The sequence below is a fragment of the Leopardus geoffroyi genome, chromosome B2 (genome assembly GCF_018350155.1).
Source record: "Leopardus geoffroyi isolate Oge1 chromosome B2, O.geoffroyi_Oge1_pat1.0, whole genome shotgun sequence".
Taxonomy (NCBI): domain Eukaryota; kingdom Metazoa; phylum Chordata; class Mammalia; order Carnivora; family Felidae; genus Leopardus; species Leopardus geoffroyi.
This window is the reverse complement of record NC_059332.1, coordinates 130,393,138-130,412,945: the sequence shown is the minus strand read 5'-3', so window position 1 is coordinate 130,412,945 and position 19,808 is coordinate 130,393,138. Positions and strand designations below refer to the sequence as shown.

General features: G+C 38.9%; 1 protein-coding gene across 8 annotated transcripts in view; it reads right to left on the bottom strand.

The window, feature by feature from the left end:
* The window catches only part of UTRN (utrophin), a 519,130-nt gene that overhangs the window by 330,515 nt on the left and 168,807 nt on the right, over positions 1 to 19,808 (bottom strand). For all 8 annotated transcript variants that reach the window (XM_045499918.1, XM_045499921.1, XM_045499919.1 and 5 more), the window contains 4 exons: positions 9,910 to 10,023; positions 9,095 to 9,250; positions 4,842 to 5,012; positions 2,781 to 2,960 (listed from right to left, as the gene is read on the bottom strand). In XM_045499918.1, coding sequence (XP_045355874.1) covers positions 2,781 to 2,960; positions 4,842 to 5,012; positions 9,095 to 9,250; positions 9,910 to 10,023 — 621 coding nt within the window. The remainder of the gene's footprint in view (positions 1 to 2,780; positions 2,961 to 4,841; positions 5,013 to 9,094; positions 9,251 to 9,909; positions 10,024 to 19,808) is intronic.

Genomic DNA, 19,808 nt, shown 5'->3' with positions numbered 1-19,808 from the left:
GATAGACTAATGATAACCATGGCAAACTAATGATAACCACACATTTTTTGCTGCTACTCCCATTAAGTGGTGACATTGTTTTCTCCTCCCCTAGGATGCGGGTTGGCCTTGCAACCTGCTTAGAACAAAAGAATGTTCCACAGGTGATGTTCTACCAAACTGCAGACCTAGCCTCTCAGGGGACTAGCAGCTTCTGCTCTCTCCCTCTTAAAAACCAGCTGCCCAGTGCCCAGAAGCCATAAAACAGGCCATGTGGAGAAAGACCTGCAGGAGGAGAGGCCATCGTGAATGCCCCAGCAGAGCTCCCAGTTGAACACAGCTATCCGAGAGAGCTCTCCCTATACCACATAGGTATAGGAGCAGAAGGGCCATTCAGTTGGGCCAAATCAGCCCACAGCATCATAAATAATAAAATAATAAATGGTTATTTTGGGGGGCGCCTGGGTGGCTCAGTTGGTTGAGTGTCCGACTTTGGCTCAGGTCATGATCTCGTGACCCATGAGTTCGAGCCCTGCGTTGGGCTCTGTGCTGACAGCCTAGAACCTGGAGCCTGCTTCGGATTCTGTGTCTCCCTCTCTCTCCCTTTCCCCCACCTCACTCTGTCTCTCTCTCTCAAAACAAATTAAACATTAAAAACATTAAAAAAAAATTTTTTCTGAATAAATGGTTGTTTTTATAAAGCTCTATATATCAGTGAGGTGTGTTACAGAGCAAGTGATAACATAAGTGTATATATTAAACATATAAACACATGGATGAAAAGAATATATACTAACTCCGGGATGATGATTACTTAAAGACAGGGATTGAGAGACATGAGATGGGATAGAAAGAAGGAAATATAGTCTGAATGCTAATTTGCTTTATTTTAAAAACAAGATCTGGAAAGATAGGGTAAAATGTTAACATTAATATCTGAAGGATATGTAAATAGGTATTAATAGTATTACCTGTACTTTTCTAGAAGTTTGAAATATCTCATGATTTAAAAAATATGTTAAGGAATCTAAAAATAATCAAGGTAATAATGTTGGACTCTGCCGAAGAAAAGCATTCTTATCCAAACTTCGGATTCTGGGCTATTTCTGCCCAGACCCCTTAGTCATCTCGGACATCATTTTTAGAGCATTTCAATTTTTAAGCTTTATTTCCATCTTTTCATCTTCCCCTTTAAAGATACCAAGGCCTCATCTTTTCTCTCTTATCATTTTTCCTGGCATTTTTCCTTCTCTTCTCTCAAAATAATTCTCTCAAACTAATCCCAAAGTAATTCTCAAAGCAATTCCAAATTCTCAACATATGTATTTTATTCCTCATTCTCAAATTGTCACCTTTGGGTCATAAACACAATGTGAAGAAATGACACAGAATACCTGGTGGTCTTTTGTTAGCTTAGGATAACTTGGGGACATCACTCATTATTTAAATATATTATGAGTTGTTATTTTGCCTATAAATAAACAGGAAAGCAAAAACATGGACAAAACTACGGTAAAATTCAAGTCCAGATCATCCACTAGGACTCAAGATTGGGCATACATAACATTACATATTATGTTTACAGAATTTTAAATTTTCAATTCTCAATTGAGTGACCTCAGGTATTTTATGTTAGATAATACAGTTGACCTTTAAACAACACAGGTTTGAACCACATGAATCAATTTATACATGGATTTCTTACAGCACAGTACTATAAATGTATTTTCTCTTATGATTTTCTTAATAACATTTTCTCTTATCTAGCTTACTTTATTCTAAGAATATAGTATATGATATATATATCATACAAAACATGTGCTAATCACTGATGTTATCAGTAAGAATTCTGGTCAACAGCAGGCTATTAGTAGTTAAGTTCTGGGGGAGTCAAAAGTATATATAGATATTCAACTGTGTGAGGTTGGGGGGTCAGTGCTCCTAACCCCCACACTCTCTAAGGGTCAACTGTGTATTAATATTACAGAGTGAGGTTTTATTTGACTTGAAGTTTTCTTATTAACCATCCTGAATTATACATATTTATCTTAGCACAAAACGGATTCAGAAAAAGCAAGAAGTGAGTGAGTTTAGTTTAAATATCACAGCTGTGATTGTTTACCATTTTAGGATTTACTACAATACAATCATTTGTTTTAGGCTTAAGTTAAATTTAATTTTTATAAATCAAAACGCTTACATCTTTTCAGTAAAATGCAAGAAAAGTCACACTGATATAAAAGCAAGCAAGCAAAACCTTAATTTTATTTAAAAAAAAAATTAATAGAATCATCTTCAACCAATGGCAAGAGGGGTAAAATAGTCCAGCAAAATACCAGCACATTCAAGTTCTTCTTTCTGTCAGGTGACTCTCTAACTTCAGACACCCAGTTGAAATGAAATTAAAAAAAAAAAAAACCCTCAATTCATCTCTGTGTACTGACCAGGCAAAACAAAACAAAAGAAAGGCTCACAGTACATTGTTCTAGAATGTTAGAAATTGGAACAGACCCTACAGATCATCTGAAATATGAAAACCTTGATGTCACATATAAAAAAAGGAAAGTCTAAATATATGAAATAACTTTCCCAAGAACCTTCTACTAACTGAAGGCAGATCATGGTTTCCTATTTCTTTTTTTAATCCCAGTTTCCTTTTTATCAACTGTTATCCAGGAATGACTTTTCCTTTATGATCCCGTATTGGAAAAGAAAAATAGAGCTTTTTAGTGTTTTCCAAGATATGGAAATGGTCAGTAAATTACAGAGTTTGATCTCAAAAACATCACTGATTAACATACCTCTAGCGTGTGGCACTTTCCTCGAATTCTGTTACACAGAAGTTGGTAATTCTCCAGCACAACTTTAAGCTCAGATGTCAGTTCCTGGCCACCAGAGGGCACCTTTGCAGCTAGTAACTTGATATTGTCCTTGAGGATCTTCACTCTCACCTCCTTCTGCAACACATCCTCTTTTGCCCTCTGTTCCAAGAAAGGATGAACTTGAAACTGTGTCCCTTTCTCAGTCACCAATTTCTTTCCTTTTTCAAAGATAACTAAACCAAAATTAAAATGCCGACATGATTCTAACGACCTAATTGGAACATTATGTAGGTAATCATTCCAGAGAGTGCTTTTGAAATAAGAAGGCTAACTGTAAGATTTATAAAAAATAAAAATAAAAACAAAAAGCAATGTTAACACACCTAAGTCATGCTCAATTATGTTTGCCAACAGGAGGTATTTTCAAAGTCTGGGCCCATGATAAGAATCTAAGTGAGTTCATTTTAACACTGGAAGTCTGAGCATACTAAACTGAGTGAGATAAATAAATTTTCACAAAAACTAAGGTGCACCATAGTAGATGTATCATTTAAAAATAACTTAAACGTATTTCTTTTCTCCTGGAACAGAGGTTTATCTATGCTTCTGATAATTAACAGCATTTCAAGAGTGACAGAAGTTATACTAGGAGGATCTAATCTAGAAATAGCTTCTTTCCTGACTCTCCCTCTAGGCTGGCGATGAAGTCTCACATTTAGGAAAATCAACCTAAAATGCCTTTCACTTTCCCTTTTAGCTTTCTTTACTACTAAATGGTTTTAAATTTCCCTCAGTTGCAAGTAAAGTAATTAATTACATGTAGTGGTTTTAAAATTCTAACAGTCGTTAGAATAAAAATAGATGGAACGTTGCCCAATCAAGGGTTAAAAACTTATTTCTCTAAGCTTTCATCCCTAGTGACTTTGAAATACCACAGAACTGCAATGCCAATAATGTAAGGAAAATAAATAAGACCATTCTTAACCTGGTAGGCTACCTTTAAAATATCTTATATACTGAGTATTTAAAAAGCTTTCCCAAAAAAGTACACTAAAAAAGTTGCTTCAGTGAAAATAACCACATACAAGAACAGTCAAAGTCCCTTATTGTATTTACTTTGATTCATATTCAATAATGCACTCATGAAATATAATCCTTTTTTAAAATATCTGCACAGAGATTTTTGCTTTAGTTATACTTTTAGGCAAGTTAAATTTGGCATAAAACAGTCAATATGTGGCTTACTCTTATTTTTTTTAAAAATAGCCTTTAAGACTCTATCTCCTTTGGCGTGATCACTGAAGGACACTTGAAGCAATGTTAGAAATTTGGGAATGATGCCCAGTTCTTTTACTATACAAAAAAAAGAAGAAGAGGAAAGAAAGTGTTCAAGACTAATGACACAGGAATCTAAGTTTATAGGAAATATATCCTGTGGACCAAACTGATATTAAATCCCTCAACAATGCTCCTACTGCTACTCTTACCTGCTCTAACAAAATTTTGATATTCATGTGTTTCCCATGTATTAACCGAAAGAATACATTTGATGAAATGAAGATAAATCACAACCAATTTGGGAAGTCACTCTTGTTCCTAACAAAAAAAAATGATTCTCCCTTAAAACTTTTGGAAAGAGATAGCACTGATATTGCACAACACTGTGAACATAGCTGATAAAACTAAATTTTTGAGTCATCCTCTGTGGCTCCCTGAAGTTCTAATGGAAGAGATCGTCTCAGGGGCCTTCGTGGACTCAACCCATGGGCGAAAGTGAACAAGTGGAGTGTGGCCTTCCTTTCCCTACTAGAGTCATAGTAGCTATCCTTCTTTTTTTTTTTTCAAATTGAAATCCAACTATGAAAGATTATATGTACATATCATGTTTTACAGATGATAGATAGATAGATAGATAGATAGATAGACAGATAGATAGACAGATAGACAGACTCATTCATTCATTCATTTATTCATTCGTATGTAAGGGAGAAGGGGAGCTACGAAGGCTATTTACATGGGCACTGACCGGCCTAGACTCACCTTCATTTCTTCCACTGCACTCTCCAGCTCTTCTGGTGACTTGTACTCAAAATCCCTCTCGAGGTATTCTTCTTCTGCCTGGGCCATCCATTCCTGCATCTCTGCCAAGTCTTTCTTCAGGTTCACTGCTTTTTCCTGACTTTCAGACAACCTAGTTTTTTGAATAGCAATCTGGAAAGGAAAAGCCATTCACCCAAATAAACAAATGCTGAAACATTAAATGTCAAGTTCTAGTTTCCAATATCTAAGGACACAGTGATAACTTTCCACAAAGAGCCTTGTTTTCACATTCAGATAAAATCCTTTATACATTTTGTGCTGATGTTGTAGAATATAAGCAACAATGAAAACAATAATTATAACAATAATTATAATAATTATAACTCTACACCACATGTTGGATATTAATCTAACCTGGAAATATTTATTATAATTTTAAAAATGTATAACTTTTGACAGAGTAATCTCAAATGAAGGAATCTAACCTGCAACAATAAAAGCATATATTTTAAGGAAATTTACTGTAGCATTGTTTATTATGGAAAAAAAAAAAACCTGGAAGCAACCAAAGAATTGGTTTTCTCCTATAAAACACTGCTGTACAAAATTTTGGTTTTGATAATCTACTATACTTGTATATTGCACAAAGACACAGAAAAAGTTACATTAGAAAAACAGGTATGATCTGTATCTCATTCAATAACTTAAATATTTCAGATAACCAAACATTTCATATAAAAATATGTTGAGGGGTCCTCCCTCCAACCACAAACTGATGTCCACAGTGGGAGAAGGTACCATCCCACAGAGATCACCCAGCGTTCACCTCATTATTCGATATTCCTCTGACTCAAATCAAACCTCAGAGTCACCTTGCCAGGCTTGCTCAGCTGCAAAGCTGATAGTGAACAAAAGCCAGTGTAGAAACAGGATGGCTCTCATGAGAGAAAGGCAAAATCCTTAGAGGCTTTCCTGTTCCCACTCTCCAAGCAGGATCAGAGCCATAAAAATAGAAAGGAGCCAAACAGGGACGCCTGGGTGTCTCAGTCGGTTAAGCATCTGACTTTGGCTCAGGTCATGACCTCACAGTTCAGGGGTTCAAGCCCCACATTGGGCTCTGTGCTGACAGCTCGGAGCCTGGAGCCTGCTTCGGATTCCGTGCCTCTGTCTCTGTCTCTGTCTCTCTCTCTCTCTCTCTCTGCCCCTCCCCAGCTCACGCTCTCTCATGCTCTCAAAAATAAACAAACTCAAAAGAATTTTTCAAATAAATAAGTGGGGCCAAACAGGAGCTTTGATTTCATTGCCCCACATGGCACTTGAGGAGCTTACTGCCAGCCATACACACAGCCCTGGTTCCTAAGTCTTGGTGATTAGCACTTTACACGGGACGGCTGTTTTTAAAAATACATAGAAATACAGATTCCTTGGGTTCCACTTTCAGAAAATTCTCCTTAGTAGTAGTTTGCAGACACTGGACAATTATATAGTTCTCACAGATCCAGAGAGAAATGAGAAAAAGAAAGACACTGGAATAAACTTTAAAAAAAAAAAAAAAGAAAAAGCTCAAAACTATAATTGATCATCCTGAGGTTATTTACTATCTTTTGGCATTAAAATGTTCCTCGTTTCATGGCATCATGGACATAACAGATGAGACAGACTGTTTTTATTTGTTGGTTGATTTCATATGTCCATCCTTTCTTAGCAAAATAAAAATTTGGCCACATTATATTTGCCCCAAACATCTACACCTTTATACTACTCAATGAAGCACAATATTCTGGAACTGCTTTAGATAATTACTCACACAACACATGGTTGCCTGCGTGCTGAGGACACTTAAAAATTCCCCACACATTTACTCTCGCACAATGAATCAACAGTAATTCATAATTATTTCTTTGTTGTCCTATCTGTATGTACGTATGTATGTATGTAGATAGATGCATAGGTTTAAATATCTATGTCTATACGTATGTATGTATGTATCTAGCTGTTGCTTTCATTCCTCCTTGCTGGCACTCTCAAACCATTTTCCTTATTTACTTGCCCCCAAATCTCAATAAATGCAAGCACGAACCATCAGATTATAGCACACTTTGAGAAATTTGAACCTGGCCAGAAGAGATGACAGTATGGAATTACTTTCTTAAGTGTGGCAATGGTTTTGTGGTTTTGTAGAAGATTGTCTTTATTCACAAGTGAAGTATTTAGTATTTAGTATTCATGCTAAAGTATTCAGGGAGGAAGTGTCATGATAGTTGCAAATTCCTGTCAAAAGTCCATTTTTAGGGGGAAAAAATCTGTTTGTGTGTTATGTGTGAAGAGAGTAAGGGAGAGAGAGAAAGCAAATGTGGGAGAAGGTTAACAACCGGCAAATTAAGGAATGGGCCCACGGCTGCTCCCTCTACCACTATCTAAACCTTCCTTGAAGTTTGGACATATTCAGAGTAAGGAATTTGGGGGAAAACAATGAAAACAAAACATTCAAGGATGCAAATATAAGTTTTTCCTACATAAGCATTAACCAAAAAATATCACATGAAGAGATAGGTACCATCTACAGGGTTGTCTGGAACATTTCTGCATTCACACCTTCTCCTCCCACTTCCCCAGTTCTGCACCCACTTCAGCTTTGTGTAACCTCACTAGCAAAGCAGAAGCAATCGTAAAACTACATCGATCTCCTACTGTACCCAGAGTTGCCTTCCTTCCATTTCCATGGAGAAACTATCCAACAGCAATTCTTTCACTGGTAGAGGGGCTCTTGGCCTTCTCACATGACAGACTTCACTCCAGAAATTATCTTCTCCAAGCAAGGTCCTTCTTTTTGGGCATGCAAATATCCTATAACATCCCTTATTTCTAGAAATTATAGGGGCACCTGCATGGCTCAGTCGGTTAAGCATCCAACTCTTGATTTTGGCTCAGGTCACGATCTCACGGTTCATGGAATCAAGCCCTGCGCAGACAGTGCAGAACCTTCCTGGTATTCTCTCTCTCCCTCTCTCTGCCACTCCCCTGCTCTCTCTCTCGCTCTCTCTCTTTCTCTCTCTTGATAAATAAACTTTAAATAAATAAATAATGAAAATTAAAATTACAAAAATACCTCCTTGGATCCCCAGGTCCCCTCTCCCACCTCATTTCTCTGCTCCCTCGAATAGAAAAATAGCAAAATTCCTCCAAGTTGCTACTACTTGACCCAATCGCTCACTTCCCATTCTCTGCTCAACATTCCCCAATGTGACTTTCTGGCCTGCCATGCCACTGGATCCACTTTTCTCAAGGTCATTTAAAGCCTCTATCTTGTTAGATCGAAAGCCTGACTTTATCAGTGCTCCTTGGGCTCAAAAATCCTCAGTACTGGGCACCATGGAAAGCTTTCTCCACCTGGCCCCAGGACCTCACAGGCTCTTGGCATTTCTCCTCTGGCTGACCCTTCCTTCTCGGCACCCTTGGCCTTGCTCTTTCCTCTTTCCAGCAGAAAGAGCTGAAGAGCCCCATCTATGTGTCTCAATCTCACACTTAACCCTGCCAGAATGGAAATCATTGTTTCACCTGCCCTCACAAAAGCTTCTTCTCCTCGAGTCTCCACCATTTCAGCCAATAGCAGCACAATCCATACAAAGTGGAAGCTTTGCACAGACCCTCGGCTGTTCCCGACTACTCCCTTTTCGAGATCACACATCTAATCCATTACCAGACTCTTATCTCTGTCTTCAAAATACAGTCCAAACCTAACATTCCTCATGACATCCACCACAATCTCTCTAGTCTGAGGGGCCAAGACAACAATAACCTCTTAAATATCTGTTTTCACTCTTGCTTTCCCAGAGTAAATTGTCCACGTGGTAATATGACTTCCCTGCTTAAGACCCTCTGCTTTCTGTGTGAAATCATACCTGAAATAAAAGTTTAAAATTTTGCTTCAAAGGCCATATACTATTCATGCCACCTGCATTCTGACCTCAAATCTTACCCACCCGCTAACTCCTCTCTTCATTCTGTTCCAGCTACTCTGCCTTTCTAGGTCTTTGTTGAACACCCAAGCTCATTCCCACCAAGCAGCCAAACTAGAAAATTAGTACACTCCCCTAATGAAAAGAAAAATCCACTTTTTGCCCCAACCTGCCACCATGCTATAGTTATTCTAGACCACTGTTTCTCAAACTGGATGGGCTATAAAATGAATTCAGTCACTGAAGAAAAGCTATCTGGCTCTTAAACACAGATAGCAAGGTTGAAAAACTTACCTCCTTGCTGAATTTCTCCACTTGGGTTTGACAGTCAACTAGTTTTGTCTGTATCCAAGTTTTGATTCCAGCAACTGGAGAGCTTCGAAGGTCGGCCTCTATTTCCTTCATGTCTTTCAGAGATGATTCAATTGTTTCTATTTCATTAACAAAGGCCTGAACACACAAAACAAGCCAGTGTTGAGTTCATTGCTATATAAGTGGATGCCGTAACTATAACTTGTCTGCTTGCATCGCTGAAAATACTATAAAAACAGACTACTTGAGAGTCAGGACTTTCAACTACTTAAGCAATACTGCGCCTTGAGAAATTCATTTCACCTGTGCACTTCATATAGCCAGCTGCCAAATTAGATTGGAAATATTTGACTCTCGGCAGGGAATGGTCCTCTCAATTAATTCAGAGAAGCCTAATGATTTCACCAAATACAAACTGCATGCAGTATTACTGGTAAATTTCACATGTTAAATATGTTTTTCTTTAAACCTCACCAGGTGGCACAATAAGAGCAATATAAAATTGGTAATTATGACACTAAAATTGTCATCAGAACATAAAATAGCAGCTCCTAATGAATTAAAATTGCTCTCATTCTCTCTATGCAGAATTCGATAACCCTAGCCAAAACATGGACATATAAATAACCAGTCATTCTTTTAATAACTGTAAAGTTAAAAAAAAAAAAAGGTCTATGATGAAAGATATTTTATCTAGGTTTGTGGTCACGTCATATTTTTGCAATTTTAATAACAGCAAATAACAAAGAAGAAAATGTTATTTATTACAGCAGAGTCCCTAAATCAGCAAAACTCACAGAGCACTGGTCAAGCTCACGCTGTAGCCCTTCAGCATCTCCTTGGACAGCCTGCTCTTTCATTAAGAAGTCTTTCACACCATCCATCCACTTCTCAATGACTTTCAAATCAGCCTAAATGAAACACAATAACAAAGGGGGATATTACTCAGTGACATTCAACCCGCTGCATCTCAAGACCTATCGCTACTGGAAGAAAGGCAACTTTTCAAAACTTTGATAGCATCATTTTCATTTATTGCATTTCTTTCTTTAAATCTTCCAAATTTGAAAATAATGATCTTCATGACTGACTAGAATCCTCAAGCGATGACAGTTTGGTGATCATTCTAAAGATTTCAAAACACTCTCTAGTGAACCAAGCTACTTTGCTTAAACATGAGTAATATCAATGATTATAAATTCAAAATACAGGAAAAATGCTTTTCTAGGTGTAATTAGCTAAAAAATCTTTTGTTCTCCTATGATTTAGAACAACTTTTCTCTAAAAGCTAGCTACTCAAAGCAGGAAGAAATCAATAGCATGGTGGAGGGAACACAATCGATGGCTCTAGTTCTATGCTGGGCACTGTGTGACTTAGGAACCCAAGAGAGTCCACAGGTCAGCTGCATGGCTTTCACCCAATATTCCCTAGGCACCCACTGAGATCCCTACAGTGTATGGTACTGCGGATCAGAAACAAGCGAGAAAGAGAACATGCTGCAGGGAGAAACAGAGGCGGTAACATTGGAACTGGGCCATTAATGCAATCAGGTAGGTGCAGTGTGGTCTCCAGTACGAGAGCAAAGTTATGATCATTTCTTCCCATGGCCTCTCATTCTGTCACTGGCCAGGCTCACTTGTTAGCTTTCCTGATGTGGAGCTGAACTTGCTCCCTTATGTCCTGTCAATTCTTTGCTTCTCGTTCAGCCCTAAGGATGGAGATACATTTACAATCCTGTTCAAAGATGACCTTCCGATTTAAAGGCAGCCACTGTGTCTTCCCTTAGTCTCCTATTGGCGCTAAGCATTCCAAATTCCTTCAATGATGTCTCTAGAACATGAGATCCAGGTATGGCACTCACCACACTCATCAACATGCTCAGGACACTAAATCAATTTTTTAATGTCCTTGCAACATGCCACACAGAACCAACTACCCTTCCCCTTATAATGCTGGAGTGAATGGTCAAGATAGAACCTGCTGTTTCACGTATGGCTATTCCACTGATAAAATGCCAGCTAAAGTTGTTTCAGTTTTACTTTCCTTATTATAGGTTGTGGGGGTTTTGTTCTTTTTTTTATTTGTTTGTTTATAGATATATTAGTCACAATTATTATTTATGGTTAGCTAAAATTCCAAAATTCCCATAACTACGTCTAAATTACATTTCCCCTATCTCATATCGATTGCTTAAATGGCTGCTGTAATAAATTCAAGACTGATATTTACAAATATTAAATTTTGCCTAGTTATGCTAATAATTATAGCGAACAATGTAATCATAAAAAGCCAACAAAATGATTTGAAGTTTTAGTCTCTCCACTTTGCTGTCAGCTATTCCCCCTGTCTCTTGTCAGCAAATCTGACAGTAGGGGTGTCCTTTTTCTTTGGGAATTTTTTGTTGTTGGGTTTTGGGTTTTTTTCTGGCAAAAAATAAGGCCAGTGATAGTGCCTACCTGAGCATTTCCTCACGAAGACCCAGGTCATTCATTATTCAACAAAGTTTTGGCTTAGTTTTCAAAATATGGGAATCTATGTAACACTAGCATCTAACTAGCTTGCCACCTCCTTCTTACAGGTTCGGAAGAGATTTCTCAGGTATTTTAGCGATGAAGTCAATACTTGCCAAAAATGAGTTTGTGAGCCATTATTTGAACCGAATGAGCGTACATGAAATGTAAGATTATGAATCTGTATATCTGATAATCTAGCATCCCTCCTCCAAAAAATAAATAAAGGAAAGCAGTAATTAAAGGAAATCAGTCTGGGCAAGGGTTCTCGGTGGTGTCCATGACGACTCCTGGTGACCACCACATTCCTTCCTAAGCACGTGGAAGATCTCTGGTTTGCCGTTTATCCACAGCTCTGCCAGGAACGGACACCAAGCTTACTTCAGGTCTTTGCCTTCTAGAAAATAATGTTCCCCCTTAAGTAAGACATGCATCATCTCCATTCTTCTGGTACTTTCTCACAAGATGCACAATGTGGCCTTGAGACCATGAGTAAAATCCCCACATTACTCGGGATGTTGATTTAGGCATCTGAAGGATCTGGGTAGTTTTCCCATCTAACTCCTGATCTAGGCGCTAATGCCCCCTCGAGAATGGTCACCTTTCCAATTTGCAGGGCCCTCCTCTGATGAAGACAGGGAGCAGAAAGCACTTGTTGTTTAGGCCTTTCAGCCTCCCCCTCTACTGACACTCTGCACCCCACACATGCTTCCAAGTACGGCTTCGTTGTAAACTCTTTCAGTTATGCTGTGCACTTCCTCAAGCATGCTTTCCCTCTGTTCTCTAGCCTGTCACTAGCCTGTTCTCACAGGCTCATGCACTCTTGCCCTTCCATATTATTTTGATCAATTACCTCTCTCTTCTGCATTTGCTCCACGCCCTAAGATCTTACCATACAGGACTACTTGGTAAGACATGCCCTGGGCAGGGGAGGCAGGATGCAAAACGATAAAAGTGCAGGGGCGCCTAGGTGGCTCAATCAGTTGAGCCTCCGACTCTTGGTTACAGTTCAGGTCACGATCTCACAGTTTATGGGTTTGGGCCCCACGTTGGGCTCTGCGCTGAGCACACGGAGCCTGCTTGGGGTTCTCTCTCTCTGACCTCTTTCTCTGCCCCTACCCCCACTCGCACCCTCTTTCTCTCTCTCAAAATAAACTTTTTACAAATATCTAAAAAAGATAAAAGTGAAAAAAGAGAGAAGCTACAAATACATATACAGAGTTCATAAAAGACCTTCTTTTAACTGTCCATTTAATTTGTTGCCACTTCTTGCACTGTTACTCTCCATTCTAAACTTAAGAATTCAAAGCAGCATTACTGCTGTATAACTGGGCAATTCAGTAACTCCAGTTTTGAATTTAAAAAACTGATAGGGGCGCCTGGGTGGCTCAGTCGATTGAGCGTCTGACTTTGGCTCAGGTCATGATCTTGCGGTTCATGGGTTCGAGCCCCGCGTCAGCCCCTGTGCTGACAGCTGGGAGCCTGGAACCTGCTTCGGATTCTGTGTCTCCCTCTCTCTCTCTGCCCCTCCCCCACTCGCTCTCTCTCAAAAAGAAATAAACATTAAGAAATTAATAAAAATAAAAAACTGATAGTCTTCTGGGCCAAGGATTTTTGAAATTTACGTGGAAGCGTTCCACTCCATGGAGGTTTTCATCACAACCAGCCTTGACTGAAGCGAGCAGCCTCAGTCCTGCACTTGTGACAAGTGGCATCAACCCCCTTCCTTCCTCCGTCTCCCAGATACACACAGACCCACGGGGAGGACACACAATTCACACACACTTGTTCCTTCTCTCTCACACACTTTAACATGAGAAAAAAGAGGAATGAAACAGAAACAGACAAGCCATGAAGACCAATTGATCATCCCAACAGTAACAAAGGAACAGACAGGAATTTGAAAATCTGTTTTCCCTACTAAAAACCCTTCACGTAATCCTGGCCACACCTAATTCTAAGAGAAGCAGTGTGTGACCCATGATAAGAAGATGAAAGTGAAAATACCAAGGTCGGCCCCTTACCAGCCACAAGGTCTTGAGAAACTCACTTCTTTTCTTTGAGCCTCAGCAGCTCATCTATAAAATACGAATAATAACAACTACTTTGCCTCTAGAAAAACAGAGACAATGTTTGGACAGGGCCTGGTACAGAGCAGGCATGCAATAAAGCCTAGCTATTATTACTAAGATCTACAAAACCAAGTGCTTTATTACCAAAATTAAGCCATGAAGAGTTACCACTTCCAAGTTCAGAGAGAGTGCATGCTGGCATGACTCAGCTTAATATTTTTAACTAATGCCAACATTAATCCTTGTTCTTAAAAGTAACTGCTTAAAAGAGCTACTAGATCTCCTGAATTCAGCTCAGCAGAAAGAAACCCAATAAATGAGGGAAGACCCGAACTTTAGAAAGGCCTGGCAGCAGAAGCCTCTCACCGAACCCCCCACCCTGTGGGTGCATTAATGGGTTAGTAAGAGCAATTCTAGCTAGCACTTGAGTGCAGGTAGGTGTGGGAGATGGGGAGCTCTGCTCCGCCCTCCAATGCCTCCCCTTTCCCCTGGAAAGAAATTATTGTCTCAGTCTACCTGTGGCAGGTGTTTCCTGCGCTTTGAAAAAGCACCCAGAGTCTGCTCATTTTTAAATCAATCATACAAGAAAAATTCCAAAGAAAGTGCAAGAGCTTACATGAAAATTATTTCTCTCCCCATTAAAAAAAAATCACTCAACTTACGCACTTCTGAGTTTCTAATGTACAGTAATGAGTATTTAATTTTTTTATCCATCTCCATTCACTTACAGAATACACACATATATGTTATATATGATATATATTCTGAATATTATATATGTGTTCACATTGGGTAATTTCTAATGTCCTCACTTCTTCGGGTGACCTCAGCTCTTTTGAAGCAATAGAAAACATTTTAAAATACTAGTAAACTTCTAAATTCACTGTCATTATTTCATAGACACAAAATAAATAAACTGTAAGTCCTAAACTACATCCTTATTTACACTCACAAAATTCTGAAACAAATAGAAAATTAATAATATGGTAGTTTTGAAAACCAAAGGATCAAATATTCGAGTTTCGAAGGGCCAAAATGTCTACACTGACCATCTCTGCTCAAAGGCATTATTTGTACGCATCTGAGATGGATAACACCTGTCGGTGGGTCACAGAAAAGGAGTGCAAGGTCATAAAAACAACTCCTTTAACCAACGAAGCACCCCATCTCCCAGCCTGGCCCCTGAGCTAGGGACGGAGGAAATCTGAAGCTTGGCAACTCTGGATTTCAGACAATAAGACTCCAAAGTACACAACTACCTCCCAGGATTTTGTTGACAGCTACATTCTTGGCATTTTAGCTCACTCCTTCCCCATCTGTTGGAATGTCCACAGCTTTTTAAGCAATTTCTAGCCCAAGACACAGGCAAGAAGAAGTGTGAAACCAGAATTAAAACAGTAACTTGAGGTAATGAGGCTTCTGTTTTGTTTGGTTTTATAATATTCATGAACCTCAAAAACACTCGTTAAAAAGTGCTCTTTCGTTTAGCAGGGAAGACCAACAATGACACTGCTACAGCATTTATCATCTGAAACTAACAAGAGTTCTTAAATGTAAGGTTTAGAATGCACCAATATTCCCTTTAGTAAAGTAAAATGCATTCAAAGTGAGGGGGGAAAAAGACCTTATGAAATCACTGTTATCAGGTATATGTTACCCGAAAAAAGTGAGATCGGCCATGTTGCAGGTTACTCTTACAAGGTATTTTCCACTGCGTTTTTCCTCTGAAGTGCCTTCCAGAGTAATTTCAAAGCCTGGTTGGTTCTGCATGTCTCAGAGCTCCCACATATCCCCTTCCACAGGCTGGGCCAGAGCACAGCAGGCCAGTGTGTGCCTCTGAGTGCTCAGCAACTGAAGGAAGGGGTGTGACTATACAAGGTCCCATCATTTATGAAAAGCGGGCATTTAGATTTTAGAGACCCAACTTCGTAGAGAAATGTGACTGGTAAGATGCCTGCAGGCACCTACAAACCAATTATTCACACCCACTTGCTTGTTGCTTGCCACACAGGGTTCCTGTAGTCAAAGAGCTCAGTCCTCAGCGGGGGGAGGACAGACACACAGTCAAGCCTTAATAAAAAAAACTGGCCTGAAATGAGGGACTGTGAAGGCATGAACGAGGCGTAGTAGAATCACAGAGGAGGGAACAATCAGCTGGGGGGTATGGGGTGAGCGAGAGGAAAGACTGCTTGTGGAACAAGCTTATTCTTAAAGGATGAGCTCAGAAGAGGAAGATGTGAATTCTTAGCAAGCAAGTGACATTTCTGGACAAAGGCAATTATCCAATGTGGGGTCTTTGTGATCCACTACACTGTTTTTTTCCTCACCCCACTCAGCTCTGGAAGGAGGGGGTGGGGACAGGGGGCACAGTGCAGGAGGGGCTTCAGAACAAGGAAGGGGCAGAAGCTAGGATGTTTATGAGTGCGCTCTCTATTACCAGGGCAAAGACAACCACATACTTTCCAGAAGTGGAACTCTGCCACCACTGTAGAAGATGGATTTGAGAGGGCACGACTAGAAGCTGGAGTCCTATTTAAAGGGCAATGGGATTGTCAGGGCAAGGGACTGAGAGTCTGCACAAAGCAGGAAGAGGCTACAGGAGTGTCTGAAAGGGAGGAGCAGTGGTAAACCTAAGACAGAGTTTTGTGTGGGCCTTGGGGACAGTTGCACGATTTTGCAGGGATACCGCACGACAAAAGAATTTAAATAGGGAAAAAGAAACAATACAAATACCTGAAGCCTCTGAATCCAAAGACATCATTACTGGTGATAAGAGATACATAAACAGCCTCTTAGGATTTTATATTTAATTCTCATAACTCATAAGAAAATCAAGTAAAATCAATAATGAAAAAACTTTTTCATATATTTTTAAATGTCTAGCTGCCTGGAAGAAGTGGGTTTTAAAAGCACCAATTAATTTTAATTCTTAAGTACAGGAACTGAGGTCATTACTTTGGCATGGAATAGATAAAAAAAAAAAAGATTTAAGAACTTACATGAACATGACACTGAATAAGAATACGCAGGCCAAACCTCTACCTGTCCAGAGAAACCAGCCATGCAGACAAAGGAAACGTAGGCAGATGAAAAAAGACACTATTTGTCAACAAGTAACAGAAAACTAAAATTTGCACACAAATAACGACACTTTTGCAAGTACTGTAGAATGGGTTCAAAGTTTAAATGTGCTGTGCCAATAAAAGGCATCATCATTATTTTCAGTAGGGGATTCATACTCCAAGTTCATGCATCTGTGTACTACTTAAATGTCCCTCATGGAGCTCCAACATCATTTGTTTCTATTAGGGTGAAAAAAATGATTAAAATTAATAACATTCATAAGCTTTCCCTTTTTACTTGGAATATGTTAGCCTCTAGCAAGAACCCTTTTTTTTAACAGTGATTCAACAGTTCTATACATCACCCCATGCTCATCACAAGCGCCCTCCTTAATCCCCATCATCTATTTCACCCAGCCCCCAGCCCCCTCCCCTCTGGTAACCATCAGTTTGTTCTCCATAATTAAGAATCTGTTTCTTGGTTTGTATCTTTTTCCCTTTGCATGTTTGTTTTGTTTCTTAAATTCCACATATGAGCGAAATAACATGTTTGTCTTTCTCTGCCTTATCTTGCTTAGCATTATACTCTCTAGATCCATCCATGTCATGGCAAATGTCAAGATTTCATTCTTTTTATGGCTGAGTAATATTCCACAGTATGTATGTACTTAGCTTCTTTACCCATTCATCAGTTAATGCTTCCATATCCTGGCTATTATAAATAATGCTCCTATAAACATAAGAGTACATGTATTCCTTTGAATTAGTGTTTTTTTATTCCTTGGGTAAATACCCATTAATGCCATTGCTGGATCACAGAGTAGTTCTACTTTTAACTTTCTGAGGAACCTCTATCCTGTTTTCCACAGTGGCTACACCAGTTTGCATTCCCACCAACAGTGCATGAGAGTTCCTTTTTCTCCACATCCTCACCAACACCTGTTATTTCTTGTGTTCTTGAGTTTAGCCATTCTGACAGGTGTGAGGTGATTATCTCATTGTAGTTTCGATTTCTATTTCCTTGATGGTAAGTGATATTGAGCATCTTTTCATGTGTCTTTTGGCCATCTGTATGTCTTCTTTGGAGAAATGTCTATTCATGTCTTCTGTCCATTCTTAATTGGATTAGTGATTTAGGGAGTGTTGAGTTTTTATATAAGTTCTTTATGTATTTTGTATACTAACCCTTTATTTGATATGTGATTTGCAAATACCTTCTCCCATTCCGAAGGCTGCCTTTTAGTTTTGTTGATTATCTCCTTTGCTATGCATAAGCTTTTTATTTTGATGTAGCCCCAATAGTTTATTTTTGCTTTTGTTTCCCTGGAGATATATCTAGAAAGAAGTTGCTATGGCCAATGTCAAAGAGATTACTACTGCCTATGTTCTCTTCTAGGATTTTTTTATGGTTTTAAGTCTCACATTTAGGTCTTCAATCCATTTTGAACTTATTTTTGTGTAAGGTATAAGAAAATGGTCCAGTTTCTTTCTTTTGCATGTGGTGGTCCAGTTTTCCCAACACCATTTGTTGAAGAGACTGTCCTTTTCCCATTGGATATTCTTTCCTGCTTTGTCAAAGATGAATTGACCATATAACTGAGGGTTTATTTCTGGGTTTTCTATTCTATGTCACTGATCTGTGTCTATTTTTGTGCCAGCACCATACTGTTTTGATTACTACAGTTTTGTAGTATAATTTGGAGTCCAGAATTATGATGCCTCCAGCTTTTTCTTTTTTAAGATTGCTTTGGCTATTCAGGGTCTTTTGTGATTCCATACAAATGTTAGAATTGTTTGTTCTAGTTCTGTGAAAACTGCTGTTAGTATTTTGATAGGGACTGCACAAAATATGTAGGTTGCTTTGGCTAGTATAGACATTTTAACTTTGCTCTTCCAATCTATGAGCATGTAATGTCTTTCCATGGGACCCGTTGTTAATATTAACTGCCTTCAGGAAAGGAAATGGTATGGGGGCGGGGGAAGACTCTAAATGTTCACTCTAAATACTTCTCTATTATTCAATTTCTTCACAATGAACACTCTCTGTGCATTACTTATATAATTAAAAATCCATTTTAAAAATAAACAAGCCAACCACTTTTTTCCTAAGAAACACCATCGTAAAATAACAATGAATCAAAAGCCTACTGTGCCTCATGCCTTAAAGACAAATAGAATTTAAATGGTCAAAAAGTGTACATCGGGTCATTGAAAAGGGGGAAAAAATGCTAGCCTGCAAATGAATATTTATTGTAACAAGCTTTGGATGAAAAATTAAGTTGTCCTAAATGAACCATAAGTAATTAAGTAACAAAGCAATGCTGCAAAACAAAGCAAATAAAGGAGTAAAAGTTTTCTTTAGAATTAAAAAATATGAGGTGCCTAGGTGGCTCTCAGTTGGTTGGGCGGCCGACTCGGCATGGGTTGTGATCTCACAGCTTGTGAGTTTGAGCCCCACATCGGGCTCTGTGTTGACAGCTCAGAGCCTGGATCTTGCTTCGGATTCTGTGTCCTTCTCTCTCTGCCCCGCGTGCACGTGCGCTCTCTCTCTCTCTAAAATACACACACACACACACACACACACACACACACACATATATTTCAATAAAGAGGTTGCACAATTAGGGAATACAAACACTGTCAACAATCTTGTAGTTAAACACAAAAAATAAAGAATAGCTGGACTTTACAAATCTGCTACTGTGAAAACAACTAAAAAGTCTAAATATCTGGGGTATTCGTTATGTAAGTAAATTTGGCACACATTCCAAATGCCAGTGCCTGGACTGGCTACATGAGTAACAACAGTGCAGGAAAGCCTAAAGCTGGATTACTATAACCACAGGACTCTCTTCTGCGTTTTGGAAGACAATTTCTTTTCTTTAAACTCCGTATTAAAATATTGGCACACATTTAGGTAACCCTAAAATACACTTTTGCAAGTCCAAAGAAAATTAACCTGTTAATTTCCCTAACTGCATCTCAGATTTAAACTTGAAGGCAAAGCAATGCTCTTTAGAAAAGATGAGAAGTCTCTAATCCAGCATTGCT